Here is a 16,706-nt window from a genome sequence, read left to right on the forward strand (position 1 = left end):
ATAACAAATGTAGGTTTGGTCCCAAATAATCCATCGTTATATCCAAACAGCGACGTTTTGTTCGTGCGTTCTAGACACTATCCCAACGCTAAATCTCGGCCACGAGCATGACGCAAAATATGACAAAAAAATTCTAAATATTCCATTACCGTACTTCGAAGCATGTCAACCGCTGTTTAAAACCAATATTTATGCAATTTATCTCGTAGAGAAGCGATAATATTCCGACCGGGAATCTGCCTGTCTGTAAACTGAGGAAAAAACCGAAAGCCGGGGGCGGGGCGTGTCACGCGCCTAAGGCTTAGACCATTGAGTGACCACTTAGCTTTTGCCTTCCTGTGCTTCAGCCAGGGCTTTGAATTACGTCATTCCTGTTTTTCCCGGGCTATGAGACCTCATTGGAGACGTGTGAATTGTCACGTAAGAGCAGAGATCCTTTGTAAACGATAGAGATAATAAAGAAGGGCAAGAAATGTTCAGACAGGGTACTTCCTGAACAGAAGCATCTCAGGTTTTTGCCTGCCATAGGAGTTCTGTTATACTCACAGACACCATTCAAACAGTTTCAGAAACTTTGGAGTGTTTTCTCTCCAAAGCTAATAATTATATGCATATTCCAGTTTCTGGGCAGGACTAATAATCAGATTAAATCGGGTACGTTTTTTATCCAGCCGTGAAAATACTGCCCCCTAGCCATAACAGGTTAATTAATGATTAATTCACTCAGTTGTGCATATCTTTCATGCTAAGAGGGTTGTAAACATAGGGATATGGAAAGATCCTTGTAATGGACGTCTTCTATGACCGCATGAGCAGCGCCATTGGGAGCAACTGTATCTCCATTTTGTAGTACAACATTTCTTCTCAATGGGCCTGCCCATGGTAAAACTGGTTTTGTTCCAAGTGCACCCTATATCTACATTTATGGTTGTAAAGGACATCTGGTTGCTCTTCAAACAGACAGCTTCAAATAACAGTGGACAGGACATTAACTTTGTTAAGTATTTATTCTATACAAAGAAAAAGAGGGACCATACATAAACGGTAAGCCACAATAGCACAACTAGCACAATACTTCAGAACAGGAACATATTTTGCATGTTGGTACAGACTGCATTTCATTGGTATTTTCATGCTTACTCTTACTCCATTCTTCAATCTCTTCCTGCTCTAAACATCTAAAAGAAGTCAGGAGAGGAGTCGACCAGAGTGAATGTGGAATCAAGGATTGGAAAATATATATTTTATAAGAAATGACAAGTTGTTCGGGCTAGTCTCTAATTTTATCTTTGTCTGTTCCTTGACGGGTTATTGATTAATGTATTGTTCGTTAGTGTTTGCAGTGGCTTACAGCCAAATACAATATGGCAACAGAAATAAAAGGCCCGGTCTTCCCTGTGGCTCAGTTGGTTGAGCATGGTGTGTGCAACGCCAGGTTTGTGGGTTGGATTCCCACGGGGGGCTAGTACAAAAAAACAAAAACAAATATTGTATTAATTAATTTACACATTTAATTTAAAAAATGCATTGTATGAAATGTATGTATTCACTACTGTAAGTCGCTCTGGATAAGAGCGTCTGCTAAATGACTAAAATGTAAATGTAAGATGGTCAACATACGATTTCCAAACTCTGTCAAATGTGTCTGGTTTATGTTTGATTTTATAATTAATAGAGTCTAATGGGATGTAGCTAGATAGTTCAGTCCTCCAGTTTGTTATTGAGGTTATATGAGGCTTTCCAATATGGGTCCACATTTTTTTGGCAGCAATTACACCTAGATTACAAAATGTTCTTATATTGATTGACAATATTTACATTTCTCAATGATAGCATATGCATTATCGCAGAATGGTATTTGTCACAGGCAGTGGTGGAACTAGAGATTTATACATGGGGTGGCCAAGGCTACTTCAGGGGGTTCATAGACCATGACAGAAAATTAGTGTGTAACCCTAACCTGGCATCTAAGGAACGTTAATAAATCCTATGATTGCTGATTAGAGATAGAAGTGATAATTCACTTAACCCGGAGTTGTTCAATGTGGCAGATAGTGTGGTCCAAAAGGGTTACTTCACTAGAATTCTTTAATATACTATGAATAGTCAGTGTCTCTACCTCGGAACTGCAGCTCAATTTCTTTCTCTCTCTCACACACACACACTGTACTTACATACTGGAGAGACTTGGGTCACTCTGTTTTCATGAATATATAATCTGGATCTATAAGTGTTGAACATCGAAAATATTTTCAGAAAATAAAGCTCAAGCACCAATGAGATAAAATAGCACGTGTGTTACATAGTTTATTTACAAAAAATGTAATTGACAAAAAACCACTGCAATTTGACATACCAGGTACAGTTGAAGTCGGAAGTTTGTGTATACCTTAGCCAAATACATTTAAACTCAGTTTTTCACAATTCCTGACATTTAATCCTAGTAAAAATTCCCTGTCTTAGGTCAGTTAGGATCACCACTTTATTTTAAGAATGTGAAATGTCAGAAAAATAGTAGTGATTTTATGTCAGCTTTTATTTCTTTCATCACATTCCCAGTGGGTCAGAAGTTTACATACACTCAATTAGTATTTGGTAGCATTGCCTTTAAATTGTTTAACTTGGGTCAAACATTTCAGGAAGACTTCCACAAGCTTCCCACAATAAGTTGGGTGAATTTTGGCCCATTCCTCCTGACAGAGCTGGTGTAACTGGCTCAGGATTGTAGGCCTCCTTGCTTGCACACACTTTTTCAGTTCTGCCCACAAATTGTCTATGGGATTGAGGTCAGGGCTTTGTGATGGCCACTCCAATACCTTGACTTTGTTGTCCTTAAGCCATTTTGCCACAACTTTTGAAGTATGCTTGGGGTCATTGTCCATTTGAAAGACCCATTTGCAACCAAGCTTTAACTTCCTGACTGATGTCTTGAGATGTTGCTTCAATATATCCACATAATTCTCTTCCTCATGATGCCATCTATTTTGTGAAGTGCACCCGTCCCTCCTGCAGCAAAGCACCCCCACAACATGATGCTGCCACCCCCGTGCTTCACGGTTGGGATGGTGTTCTTTGGCTTGCAAGCCTCCCCCTTTTTCCTCCAAACATAATGATGGTATTATGGCCAAACAGTTCTATTCTTGTTTCATCAGACCAGAGGACATTTCTCCAAAAAGTACAATCTTTGTCCCAATGTGCAGTTGAAAACCGTAGTCTGGCTTTTTTATGGCGGTTTTGGAGCAGTGGCTTCTTCCTTGATGAGCAGTCTTTCAGGTTATGTTGATATAGGACTCGTTTTACTGTGGATATAGATACATTTGTACCCGTTTCCTCCAGCATCTTCACAAGGTCCTTTGCTGTTGTTCTGGGATTGATTTGCACTTTTCACACCAAAGTACATTCATCTCTAGGAGACAGAACGCGTCTCCTTCCTGAGCGGTATGACGGCTGCTTGGTCCCATGGTGTTTATACTTGCGTACTATTGTTTGTACAGATGAACGTGGTACCTTCAGGTGTTTGGAAATTGCTCCCAATGATGAACCCAGACTTGTGGTGGTCTACCATTTTTTTTTCTGAGGTCTTGGTTGATTTATTTTTATTTTCCCATGATGTCAAGCAAAGAGGCACTGGGTTTGAAGGTAGGCCTTGAAATACATCCACAGGTACACCTCCAATTGACTCAAATTATGTCAATTAGCCTATCAGAAGCTTCTAAAGCCATGATATCATTTTCTGGAATTTTCCAAGCTGTTTAAAGGCACAATAAACTTAGTGTATGTAAACTTCTGAGCCACTGGAATTGTGATACAGTGAATTATAAGTGAAATAATCTGTCTGTAAACAATTGTTGGAAAAATTACTTGTGTCATGCACAAAGTAGATGTCCTAAACGACTTGCCAAAACTATAGTTTGTTATCAAGAAATGTGTGGAGTGGTTTTAATGACCCCAACCTAAGTGTATGTAAACTTCAGGCTTCAACTGTATCAAGCAGAAATGGACTTTAAAAATAATTTGTGCCCATCATTATTACAAATTTACAGTATCATATTTATGCTAATATATATTATGTTAACTAATAGCAAAGAAAAGTTTTGGAATTGGCCTAATCAAGACCAAATAAAATCTGTGTGACATGATACCCTTTGTATTTATCATTTTAGAATTCAGTGAACTAGTTAGTACACAGCGCAGGTTTTAATCATGACCAGAGGGACCGCCTAAGTGCCAAATTATCCTAGGTAGATTTAAAACAGCATAATTCTGCGGTTCTGGTGAGAACTGGCAAAATGTTTCACAAACTCCTCCATGTTGAGGGAGTGTGCCCTGCTTGACTCAACACTGAGAATTCCGAGGTGACTTAACCTGTCGTTAACCATTGTTGTCCTAAGGTGGGTTTTAATCAGTTTTAAAGCTGAGAAGCTTCTCTCGCAAGAAGCACTGCTGACTGGTCTAACAACAGAAATCTTACAAAGTCGAAATAGCTCATGGAAGACCTCTTTATAAGGTTCTAGAAACACAAAAAAGTCAAGGAGAATAGACCGTCTGTCCCTTCCACTTTTCTCTCCTATCAAGAAGCCGCTTGGTTTGATGATCCTCATGTTTGAGGTCCTCTAAATCTGACTCAATGGTCTGAGCAAAGGCGAACAGAGGCTCCTCATTCAAGAATGCTGTACTCTTTGGGTTTTGCATTATCTCACAATTCTTCTTTGAAAAACGCCTCTGCAGCTCAGCTGTGAGAATGTCAAGCACTTGATAAATAATAGCTCTTTGGAAGCTCTCACCATCACTTTGGTAACTTTTTCTGTCCTACAGTGCTCATCATCAATGAGTCATGAAATCTTAAGCTTGTTTTAGGCTGTCTTTTACACACTGTTTGTACCCTTATTTTGCAGTGCTTTGCAATCTCTTCAACCTCGTTCCATAGTTCTCCAAAGTAACCGTCACTTCTGTAGTTCTGTAATGTGTCTGTAAGGGCACCTACTAGATCCACAGCCCTTGCTAGGTAAAGAGAGCTTGATTGGAGCATGTCAGAAAGATATTTGGCATCACCAAGCACTTTACAAAAGGTACCCAAAAGCCCTAAGAAATGTAAATCTATCTTAGAAAGAAGGCCCCTTGCCTCCACTGATCTATTACCACTATTTTCAAGTGTGATGTCCTGTAGCACTCTCAGAACTGCTGGAAGCCTGTCCCTCAGATTACGGCATGCCATGTATCTGCATGCCCACCTTACATCCGTAAGTCTCTGTAGTTCCCTGAGCTGCTGCTGTGGATACAGCTCTTTCTGAACTGCAAGCCACTTGAGATGAACGTACGAGCCAGATACAAAGTTATAAAGCTTCTGCAGGAGAGCAAAAAATGTAACTGCCTCGGGCACTGATTTTACAGCATCAACAAGAACCAAATTCAAACAATGTGCATTACAGTGCACATTAAATGCAAATCTTGTATTTCCGCTCATGACGGACGCACCGTCATAGCCTTGCCCCACAAGATTATTTCTGTAGTCCAGACCATGTTTTTCAAGGCAATCAATTATCATTTTTGTGAGACATGCTGCATCTAAGCTTTCAGCTGACTGAAAGTGTAAAAAGCTTTTGTGGATGGCCCCATTGTAATAGTACATCACAACTAAATATATTTGTTCTTTTACTTCTCTTATTATTTCACTTAACCATCTCAGCTACCCCTCAAGAACTTTGTTCTGGATTTGGTGGCTTGTGTACTTAGCATTGCCACATGCATTCATCCTTTTCTCTACAAGAGGGTCATGCTTTGCTATTTTTTCTAAGATTGTCAAAAAATTACCGTTGTTGTGAGAGTCATCATATTCTCGATGACCTCTCTGCGCTATATTTTGAATGGCAGTTAATAGGAGCACATCTGCACTTGTTTTAATGTAAGTCCAGTTTTCCTCCACTTTCTTTTTCCGGTCCTCATATGAGTTGCTGTCAATAGCCCTTTTATGCTGATTCCAAGCATGCATAGCATTGATATGATGCTCTGCCTTCGAATGGAGCTTAAACCCAGAATCTTTAAACAGCGTCTTTTTTCCAGTGACAAAAACCTGACTGTGATGTGAAGGCAGATTCAGGTGTATTGGGCAGAGAAAAATGCCTACAGGCGAAACAATATGTTGAATCTTGACTTACAGAATATTCAAGCCATGAATTGTCCTTATACCAGGAGCTGTTGAAAGCCCTTTTCCTAGTACCTGGGAAATGTTTTCAAACACGGCTGTACAGGACCCTCTTCTCTGGACCTTGAAATGTCTGAAATACACGTTAAATGATGTGTCATATCTCTATAGAAATGCATATTTAAGGGATCCACAAGATTAGATACTAACAGCTGCTAACTAAAATGTGTAGTTTAAAGTATAGGCCTGGCCTACCATTGGGTCCTTTTGGAACAGCATATCTGGTGCTTGATGCTTGGGAGGGGCTCAATGACATCTCCTGGCAGCTCTGGCTCACTGTCTAGCTCAGAACCAGAGGTCTCTGTGTCATCCCTTGATACATCTATTACATTAAAATAACACAAGAACCATTAGTGTAAAAATGCCACAGCCATCAAAACAAGAACACACATGAATCAACAACCAACATTTTAAAGTGAGGCTTAATCTGACAAAATCATCTATTACAAGCTGAAGCTAAACTTAAATTCTGAACTGGGCATGTGACTGACTGCCTGGTAGATGCTCTGACCTGGTGGTGGTAGACTGGGTCCTTGTGAAGTCTAACCACACTGACTCTGACTAGCCTGATGTAGGGAGCTGCTCTGGGGTCCGGTGGTGATGCAAGGGCTGTGGTCTGTTTGCACCTGATCTACCTGTTTGTGCTTCTTTAAAAAGTCTGATATCTCTCCCTTTCTTTTCATGTTTAATTGACCCTATGCAGAAATAAGACAGTCTATGGTTACATCTAAGCATCCAAATACCCACATTTTAGTCCAATCTCAAGTACAAATCTCCATTATCATAACTGTACCTTAAAATCAACTACCAACCTAAGTTACTAGTTAGATCATGACTAGCCCTACTCTGCAGTAACTTAGCTAGCTATAATTTCTTACACCTTTACGATAGCAAACAGGCTATCTGTAAATTGTGGTCATCTTTTGAGTAACTTGATTGTTCGTTTTGAGTCCAAGTACGAAAATCTAACTGAGTTATTGGATTTCAAATAGCTGAATGTTAACTTGCTTAACACTGACATCTGTAGCCTACTAGTTACCCCACATTAACTAAACATTCGTATACTGTAACAGATGTAAACATAATGTTAGGCTAAATTGGGAACCGATCTCGCTTATCTGGTTAACTGTCTGTTAATGGAGTCAAATGTCTAACGTTAATTTACACAGCGACTCAACTTTCGTAGTTGAGTTGTTCAGGAAACCTAAACCCGATGCTAATCCTTAAAACGTACTTCAAATATGATACTTTCACCAATTGTGAAAAGAGCTCATGGAGCTGTGGAAATATTCTCTCTTCTTCTGTATGATATTCTTATTCTTCTGTATCTCGCAACCAATGTTAATATTCTCTCTTGCTTGATTTGAAAACGTCAAAATAAATGCTTCTTTCAACAAGAGGTGAAATGAGATGTCAATCAGCATCAAACTGCCAGTAGCGAATGAAATTTGGGCATAGCATATGTAATTGTACTCTTTAGTACTCTGTGATTTTTGCATGCAACATTTCTGGGTACATTACATGCATTCTGGCAGGAGGGTAGTAAATCCTATAAATTATCTTAAATTGCAGTGTTTATGTTGTAGGAGCAGGTATCTAACCAATGGTTCTTCTCAATTCTTCCTTTAGATCTGTTTGCCATTTATTCCTTACAGGTTCTCAACCATAAGGTAGAGTTTCATTCAACCCTTGAAATAGCTTGGCAATCAACTTCTTTGGCATATAAGATTTCTAAACTAAAATCAGAACGGCCTTGGATAATCCAACTCTTTCTTGTCATTGATTAAATGACGTTGAGATCCATCATAGTGCACATGTTCAAAATTCATGATGCAACTTTGGAAACAGGATTTAAAGGTGTTATCATTAAACGCTGGAGGTAAGGTGGGGTTATTCCAAATAGGGGTGCCTGGCAAAATTGGTTCTTTCCACCTCATGAATTTATGTACATTTTCTCAAACAATTTTAAAACAATGTTTGCTGATATACACTGAGTATACAAAATATTAAGAACAACTGCTCTTTCCATGACAGACTGACCAGGTGAATCCAGGTGAAAGCTATGATCCATAATTGTATGTCACTTGTTAAATCCACTTCAATCATTGATTGTGACATTGATTGTGTATGTGTGCCATTCAGAGGGTGTATAGGCAAGACAAAAGATTGAAGTGCTTTTGAACGGGGTATGGTAGTATGTGCCAGGCGCACCGGTTTGTGTCAAGAATTGCAACGCTGCTGGGTTTTTCACGCTGAACAGTTTCCCCTTTCATGGCCGCAGGAAGATGTTTAGGGGTGGGGTTGCTGAAATGTTTTTGTGCGCTGCTAATTACTATTTTGGTCCACTCATACAGGAGTAGTAAAGACTCAGTGCACTACTTTTGTGATGAAAAATATATATTTTATCCCCAAAATATACACATATATTATCAGGGGTTACTTCAGCACCGCTACTTCCCGCGACTATGTCACGTGTGCATCGAGAATTGTCCACCACCCAAAGGACATCCAGCCAACTTGACACAACTGTGGGAAGCATTGGAGTCAACATGGGCCAGCTTCCCTGTGGAACTCTTCACACCTTGTAGAGTCTATGTCTCAATGAATTGAGGCTGTTCTGAGGGCTGTTCCTAATTTTTGGTATACTCAGTGTATAATTGCCAACATATTGGCAGTATAATTGAAATATTTTGAACTTTTTGCAAAAAAAAAAAATGTTTGGAGGAAACGTGAACGCTTAAATTCTCCATTGAAAAAAAAATATATATATATATATATATATATATATATCGTACCAGTCAATGTAACCTTTTTTTTAAATAATTTAAAACAAAATTACATTGTAGAATAATAGTAAATACATCAAAACTATGAAATAACACATATGGAACCATGTAGTAACCAAAAAAAGTGTTAAACAAATCAAAATATATTTGAGATTCTTCAGAGTAGCCACCCTTTGCCTTGATGACAGCTTTGCACACTTGGCATTCTCTCAACCAGCTTCACTTGGAATGCTTTTTCAACAGTCTTGAAAGAATTCCAACATATGACAATTTGTAAGTCGCTCTGGATAAGAGTGTCTGCTAAATGACTTAAATGTTAAATGTTAAATATGCTGAGTACTTGTTGGCTGCTTTTCCTTCACTGTGGTCCAACTCATCCCAAACCATCTCAATTGGGTTGAGGTCAGGTGATTGTGGATGCCAGGTCATCTGATGCAACACTCCATCACTCTCCTTCTTGGTCAAATAGCCCATACACAGCCTGGGGGTGTGTTTGGTCATTGTCCTGTTGAAAACAAATTGATAGTACCACTAAGTGCAAACCAGATGAGATGGCATATCGCTGCAGAATGCTGTGGTAGCCATGCTGTTTAAGTGTGCCTTGTATTCTAAATAAATCACAGACAGTCACCAGCAAAGCACCCCCACACCATCACACCTCCTCCTCCATGCTTCACGGTGGGAAACACAAATGCGGAGATCACCTACTCTGTATCTTACAAAGACATGGCGGTTGGAACCAAAAATCTCAAATTTGGACTCATCAGACCAAAGGACCGATTTCCACCGGTCTAATGTCCATTGCTTGTGTTTCTTAGCCCAAGCAAGTCTCTTATTATTGGTGTCCTTCAGTAGTGGTTTCTTTGCAGCAATTCAACCACGAAGGCCTGATTCACACAGTCTCCTCAACATTTATGTTGAGATGTGTCTGTGAAGCATTTATTTGGGTGACAATTTCTGAGGTAACTTTAGGTCTTCTTGCGACTGCACTTGGAAGAAACTTTCAAAGTTCTTGAAATTTTGATTGAAGGCCAGATTGACTGACCTTCATGTCCTAAAGTAATGATGTCCTAAAGTATGCTGCTCTTGCCATAATATGGACTTGGTCTTTTACCAAATAGGTCTATCTTCTGTATACCACCCCTACAGTACCTTGTCACAACACAACTGATTGGATGAAACGCATTAAAAATCTCTAGCGAACCGCTAGCAGGACACCTTTCGACAACATCCGTGGAAATTGGAGCGCGCCAAATTCAAATTACAAAATCGTAATATTAAACATTCATGAACATACAAGAGTCTTACATCATTTAAAACCTTAACTTCTTGTTAATCCAACTGCGTTGTCAGATTTCAAAAAGGCATTACGGCGAAAGCATACCATGCGATTATCTGAGGACAGTGCCCCACATCAAAATACTTTTTCAACCAGCACAGGCTTCACAAAAATCACAAATAGCGATAAAATAAATGACTTACCTTTGAAGATCTTCCTCTGTTTGCAATCCCAAGGGTCCCAGCTACACAATGAATGTTTGTTTTGTTCGATAAAGTCCTTCTTTATATCCACAAAAGTCAGTTTAGTTGGCGCCATTGATTTCAGTAATCCACTCCTTCAACATGCATACAAAGGAATCCAAAAAGCTACCAGTAAACTTCATCCAAACAAGTCAAACAATGTTTCTATTCAATTCTCACGTACCCTAATATGCAAATAAATGATCATATTTCAGATGGAAAGAACGGTGTTCAATAGGAAAGGAAAATAACGAAGAGTGCGCCCTCATTAACGTGCGCCAAAAGCCTACCTTTCCTGATGAGCACACCTTGGAAAAACTACAATTACGTTTTTCAAGAAACAAGCCTGAAACCCTGTATAAAGACTGTTGACAACTAGTGGAAGCCATAGGAACTGCAATCTGGGAGCAATGTTTTTGTATAGCCCATAGGCTTGCTTTGAAGCGGCCTGTGACCTCCAAAAATACATTTTTCCGGGTAGATTTTCCTCGGGTTTTTGCCTGTCATATCCATTCTGTTATACTTACAGACATTATTGTAACAGTTTTAGAAACTCCAGAGTGTTTTCTATCCAATGCTACCAATTATATGCATGTCCTAGCTTCTGGGCCTGAGTAACAGGCAGTTAACTTTGGGCACGTCAGTCAGCCGGAAATTCAGGATACTGCCCCCTAGCCTTAAGAAGAAGGAAAGAAATTCCACAAATGAACTTTTAACAAGGCACACATGTTAATTGAAATGCATTCCAGGTGACTACCTCATGAAGCTGGTTGAAAGAATGTCAGGAGTGTGCAAAGCTGTCATCAAGGAAAAGGGTGGCTACATTGAAGAATCTCAAATATAAAATATGTGTTATTTCAAAGTTTTGATTTCTTCACTATTATTCTACAATGTAGAAAATAGTTTAAAAAAAAGAAAAATCCTGGAATGAGTAGGTGTGTCCAAACTCTGTGTGTGTGTGTGTGTGTGTGTATTACTACCCAACTTTAGCAGCCCAATTGTAACTGAACAGGATTTGAACCCAAGGTATCCTGTGCTCCACAAGACTGTTAGCCGCCTAAGCTGAAGTAAGGCATATTTTATAGTTCTACTCTACTTCTGCACATATGCAAACTGGCGAACTGTTAACAACTTTTTTTGTGTCAACATCAGGGGAATTGACAGAGGACAGCACCATGTGGAGAAGCCTGTCCAAATATGTCTGTGTCTTCTTCCTGCTGGCCCTGTCAAGCCTCTTTTTCCTGTTAAGCAACATCAACATTCTGGAGGTAAGGGAAGCCATCTGCACTCATAACAAGTCCAACCTCCTTTATTGCTCCCGAGTGGCGCAGCGGTCTAAGGCACAGCATCTCAGTGCATCTCAGTGCAAGAGGCGTCACTACATTGCCTGGTTCGAATCCAGGCTGTATCTCATCCGGCCGTGATTGGGAGTCCCATAGGGCGGCGCCCAATAGGACCAGCGTCGTCCTGGTAGGCCGTCATTGTAAATAAGAATTTGTTATTAACTGACTTGCCTGGTTAAATAAAGGTTAAATAAAAATACAAAATTATAATAATATTCTTCCCACATTGCTTCAATAACCATCCTTTACCTCAATAACCATCCTTTACCTCTCGCCGAGCCGTGCTGTTTACGCCCAGTTTTCATTGAAATTAATGGGAGCGTTGCACGCTCTGCAAAAGTTACACTTTATGCCTGTTAGTGACCTTTACTTTTCTCCTTAGCAGAATCTGAACTGCCAAACAGTGTCAACATTATACCAGCTCCAGAGCAGCATCCACACAGCTTTCTTTTCAGAGGCCCCTTTTCTTCTGGACCGCAACCATAGCTACTGTGGCCTCCTGGGCCAGAAGCCCTCACCCGAGGAGGCTCTGGAAGAGCATTACCTCCTGGAGTCCATCGCCTGGCCAGAGCCTACGCACCATTCTGAGAGTGTGTCCCTGGACCACACCAGTGATCCTGCACACAGCCTTTTTGTGATCCTGCCAGCAAGGGGCAGGAGTGAGTGGCATGTGGGGGACCAGCTGGAGGCTTTTGTCCAGATGTATGATTTTCAGGGGCATCCCAAGAGCCATGGTGGAGACTTCTTGCTGGCCCGACTGCACTCCTCTGAATTGGAGGCAGGCGTTGCAGGACAGGTGCTGGACCACAGGAATGGGACCTACTCTGCCATTTTCCCATTACTATGGCAAGGGTCTGCACAGGTGGAGATGACACTGGTCCATCCAAGTGAGGCAGTTCATGTTCTACGACGGTTACGAGAGGAACGGCCCGACCGGGTTTTCTTTAAGAGTCTCTTCCGCTCTGGAAAACTGTCCCAGACAACTATATGTAACCTGTGTCTGCCAACAAGCCAGAAGCCGCTGTGCAATTACACAGACGCCCACACGGAGGAGCCCTGGTACTGCTACAAGCCCAAGATGCTGAGTTGTGACACACGGATCAACCACGCAAAGGGAGGCTATGTGAAAGATCTGCTCACCAACAAAGAGGCATTGCTCTTCTAGAGGTTAGTAAGGTGTACAGTATGCGAGCTCTTCCAGAGGTTAGTAAGGTGTACAGTACATGAGTGAATGAGTGTAAGTGTGTCTCATTTAATCACAGACTTTGTTTCCAATGTATCAGATTGCTTGCTGCAGTGTATTTATTTAACATTAACTGCTGTGTATTTATTTTATTTTTTTCAGTGGTGTAAACATCAAAGTTCACATTCATCCTTCAGGGTCTGACAGTGTCACTGTGCTGCCTGAGAAAAAAGGTAGGCGAGCAAGGAGATGCTACAGTAAAACTGTGTGTTTATCGGTTGTGTACTTCCTTGCCAGCCTAGCTGCTATTAAGTGCCACGTGGCTGTATACTTCAACACTGGAGAGGTTCTGCATGTGCAGGATAGTATTCCATCTCTCACTCTCTGCTGCCTCAAGTGCTTTCTAACTCTCTCTTCCATCCCACTACTGCATTTACAGTATTGTAAGGCAGGGAAGCGCCAGCACCTTTGTTTCCATTGTGTTGTGTACCTGCAAAGTGATGATGCTGGCTGGTGCATCATGCTTGTGTTACTCTTTCAGACAAAGCAGACGTGGAGAGAAGCAGCATGAAGACGGAACCTACCAGAATCACTCCTTCCGGGTATTACTTCCAAGGGTCATGGCGAGCGCTGACTGGTGGTGTAATACGCCAGTTTAACGACTCCTCTGCCATTACTCAGTGTCTGAAGGGCAAGGTGGTGTACATGTACGGAGACTCTACTGCCAGACAGTGGTTTGAGTACCTCAACGCATTATTACCAGGTGAGTGCTGTCTGCAAGTACTGTAACATCTCTCACTCTCTGCTGCCTCAAGTGCTTTCTAACTCTCTCTTCTGCCTTTCCAACTCCCAACCCAACCCTCCACTCATATGCCTCCATTGTTGTCACAGAGCTGAAGCAGTTTAACCTTCACAGTCCTAAGAATGTGGGGCCCAACATGGCGGTGGACAGCACCCACAACACCCTTCTGAGGTACCGTTGTCACGGTCCTCCAATCCGCTTCACCAATGTCATCGCCAGTGAGATGCGCTACGTAGCTAACGAACTGGATGGCCTGACTGGTGGGCCGAACACTGTGGTGTTTATTAGCATATGGTCCCATTTCAGCACCTTTCCTGTGCAGGTCTACATTCGCCGACTACGCCACATACGGCGGGCAGTGGTGCGGCTTCTGGACCGGGCTCCGGGGACCATGGTGGTGTTGCGTTCAGCCAACCTCCAGGCCCTGGACCCAGAGGTGAGCCTGTACAATAGTGACTGGTACTCATTGCAGCTGGACGGGGTTCTCAGGGCCATGTTCAGGGGTGTGGATGTCTTGCTGATAGACGCCTGGGAGATGACCCTTGCCCACCACCTCCCCCATGCCCTCCACCCTCCCCCCATCATCATCAAGAACATGATAGATATTATCCTCTCTCGTATCTGCCCATGAAGAGCTATCAGATTAAGGGCTGGATTCTGTATCGCTTAAATATCACGTAAGATCCACGTAAGAATGATGCGTTAATTTCCGATTGATCTCACAGATGCAGTGTTTATTGTGAATGCAGTCTCCGCAACCGCGGGAACATTGCCCTTAATTGTCAATTGCGCTATAAAGCGGATCTTCAGCGCTACGGATTGAATAGAGCCCTGAGTGAAATGATATGTCAGATTTCTCCATTTGTCAACACGTATACATATTACAAAATGCCTAGCCATTCAAATTTTACCTACCGAATGTTCTGTTGATTTATCTGTTTCCATGTCAGGCTGAATGACCTGTTATGATTGTTACTTTCTCAAAATGTGGCTTGGAATGTAAAAGAATGACCTGCACATTTGTCTGTGAAGATTTGCCTTATTCTCAACTCCAGAACATTTAACCAAACTCAAATGTTCAAACATATAACTAAGAGGGAAATCACACAAACAAATAGGTGCGTAGCCTGAAACTGAGAAACAATGGAACACAAACTTCAAGACACATAAACACAAAAGTGTACATGTGCACACACACACACACACGTGTGGGCACACAGACACAAACACACACAATAATAATAATAATAATAATGTAATGGGAATTTTAATGTTTGTGCTTTTCTTTAAACAAATTTCGGTCTTCTATTCATGTGATGTTCTAATAACCAATTTCTGTGTTCATGCATGTAGCTGACTGTACAAATCCTCACTATCAGTAGCTGCAATTTGGCAGTACGCCCAGACCATGTTTTGAGAACGAACAAAAGATATCTCCGTTTCAAGGTCTCAGCTTAGAGAGAAAGAAGCCTCATGAGGTATTGGTCTGTCACATGTTATGAAACAGTATTGGTCGGTCACATGAAAGAAACAAAACGGTAATGATTAATTAATTGTGCTAAATCATGCCAATATAACTTGTCTGTGTATAGCCGTATATAAGACAACTGCTGGGTTTGCCCAGGCAGAGCTCCTGATTGACATGTATATAATGGTGCATTGAGTTGGTTGGAACCTCTCCAGCACGCTGACAATAAACAATGATTCATTTAAGATTGACTTTGAGTGCCCTTGTGTAAGAATTTCCATGACAATAATAACAACAACAATTTAATACTAATAATATTCATCATTGTTTTAATAATCAATTTAGCACTAGTATAGAAATAATAAAGAGAGTACAGAAAAGTAAACAAACGGTTTATTTGTTTTGTTGAGTAACCTCTCTCCCCTCAGACACCCCTCTGATTCACTTTGCCCTCCCTTCTTCCCTCCCCCTGACATTCAAGTATATCCCAATACTCAAGTCTTTCTTCCCTCATCTTATTTCCTTCTTCACCACTGTTAGATGTGAGCACAGGCTAGAGATCCACCAGTGCATTTCACCTGTCTAGGCCTGTCAGATCAGCTGTTGTGAAGGAAAGGAGACAAAGAAAGGAAACCAGTTAAGTGTATTGGGACAAAGACATCCTGTGGTTTCACAGCATTGAGTTGAGACTAGAGAGAGAACAACCTGTGTGGTGACATTTGCAGGTGTGTCTGTGTCACTGTTGCACCGTTGGTCCAAGAGAACACCACAGACAGACATCATTCTGCTGACATCTATCTTTTTTAGGTTGTATGATTGTGTCTGTTTGTCACTGTATACGTGTGGATCTATGTGTCTATGTGTGTGGGATGAATTGTGGTGTGTGTGTCAGAAACCAAGGTTCTTTATGATCCCAAAAACCACAAACACTGCTCTACAGGACTGACACCAGCAACACACCACCTAGGATTGGAACATACATTTTATGATTCACACCCCTTGACCTTTTCCACGTTTTGTTGTGGTACAGCCAATTTAAAATTGATTAAATGTAGATTTTGTGTCACTGGCCTACCCTATAATAATACCCTATAATGCCAAAGTGGATTCATGTTTTTTGAAATTTCTTGGGTCAGTAAGTATTCAAGCCCTTTGTTATGGCAAGCCTAAATAAGTTCAGGAGTACAAATGTGCTTAACAAGTCACATAATATGTTGTGTGGACTCACTCTGTGTACAATAATAGTGTTTAACATGATTTTTTAATAACTAACTCATCTCTGTACCCGACACATACAATTATCTGTAAGGTACCTCAGTCGAGCAGTGAATTTCAAACACAGATTCATCCACAAAGACCAGGGAGGTTTTCCAATGCCTCGCAAAGAGCAGTTATTGGTAG

General features: G+C 41.0%; 1 protein-coding gene across 1 annotated transcript; it reads left to right on the forward strand.

The window, feature by feature from the left end:
* Positions 1–868: 868 nt before the first annotated feature.
* Positions 869–15,073, forward strand: LOC115192061 (NXPE family member 3-like). Its single transcript, XM_029750170.1, is given in 7 exon segments — positions 869–1,044; positions 11,500–11,576; positions 11,662–11,777; positions 12,238–13,019; positions 13,198–13,268; positions 13,577–13,798; positions 13,927–15,073. Coding segments are annotated over 5 exon segments (1,710 nt in total). The 5' UTR covers positions 869–1,044; positions 11,500–11,576; positions 11,662–11,684; the 3' UTR covers positions 14,469–15,073.
* The last annotated feature ends 1,633 nt before the right edge of the window (positions 15,074–16,706 follow it).

Source organism: Salmo trutta, chromosome 4, assembly GCF_901001165.1.
Source record: "Salmo trutta chromosome 4, fSalTru1.1, whole genome shotgun sequence".
Lineage (NCBI taxonomy): Eukaryota > Metazoa > Chordata > Actinopteri > Salmoniformes > Salmonidae > Salmo > Salmo trutta.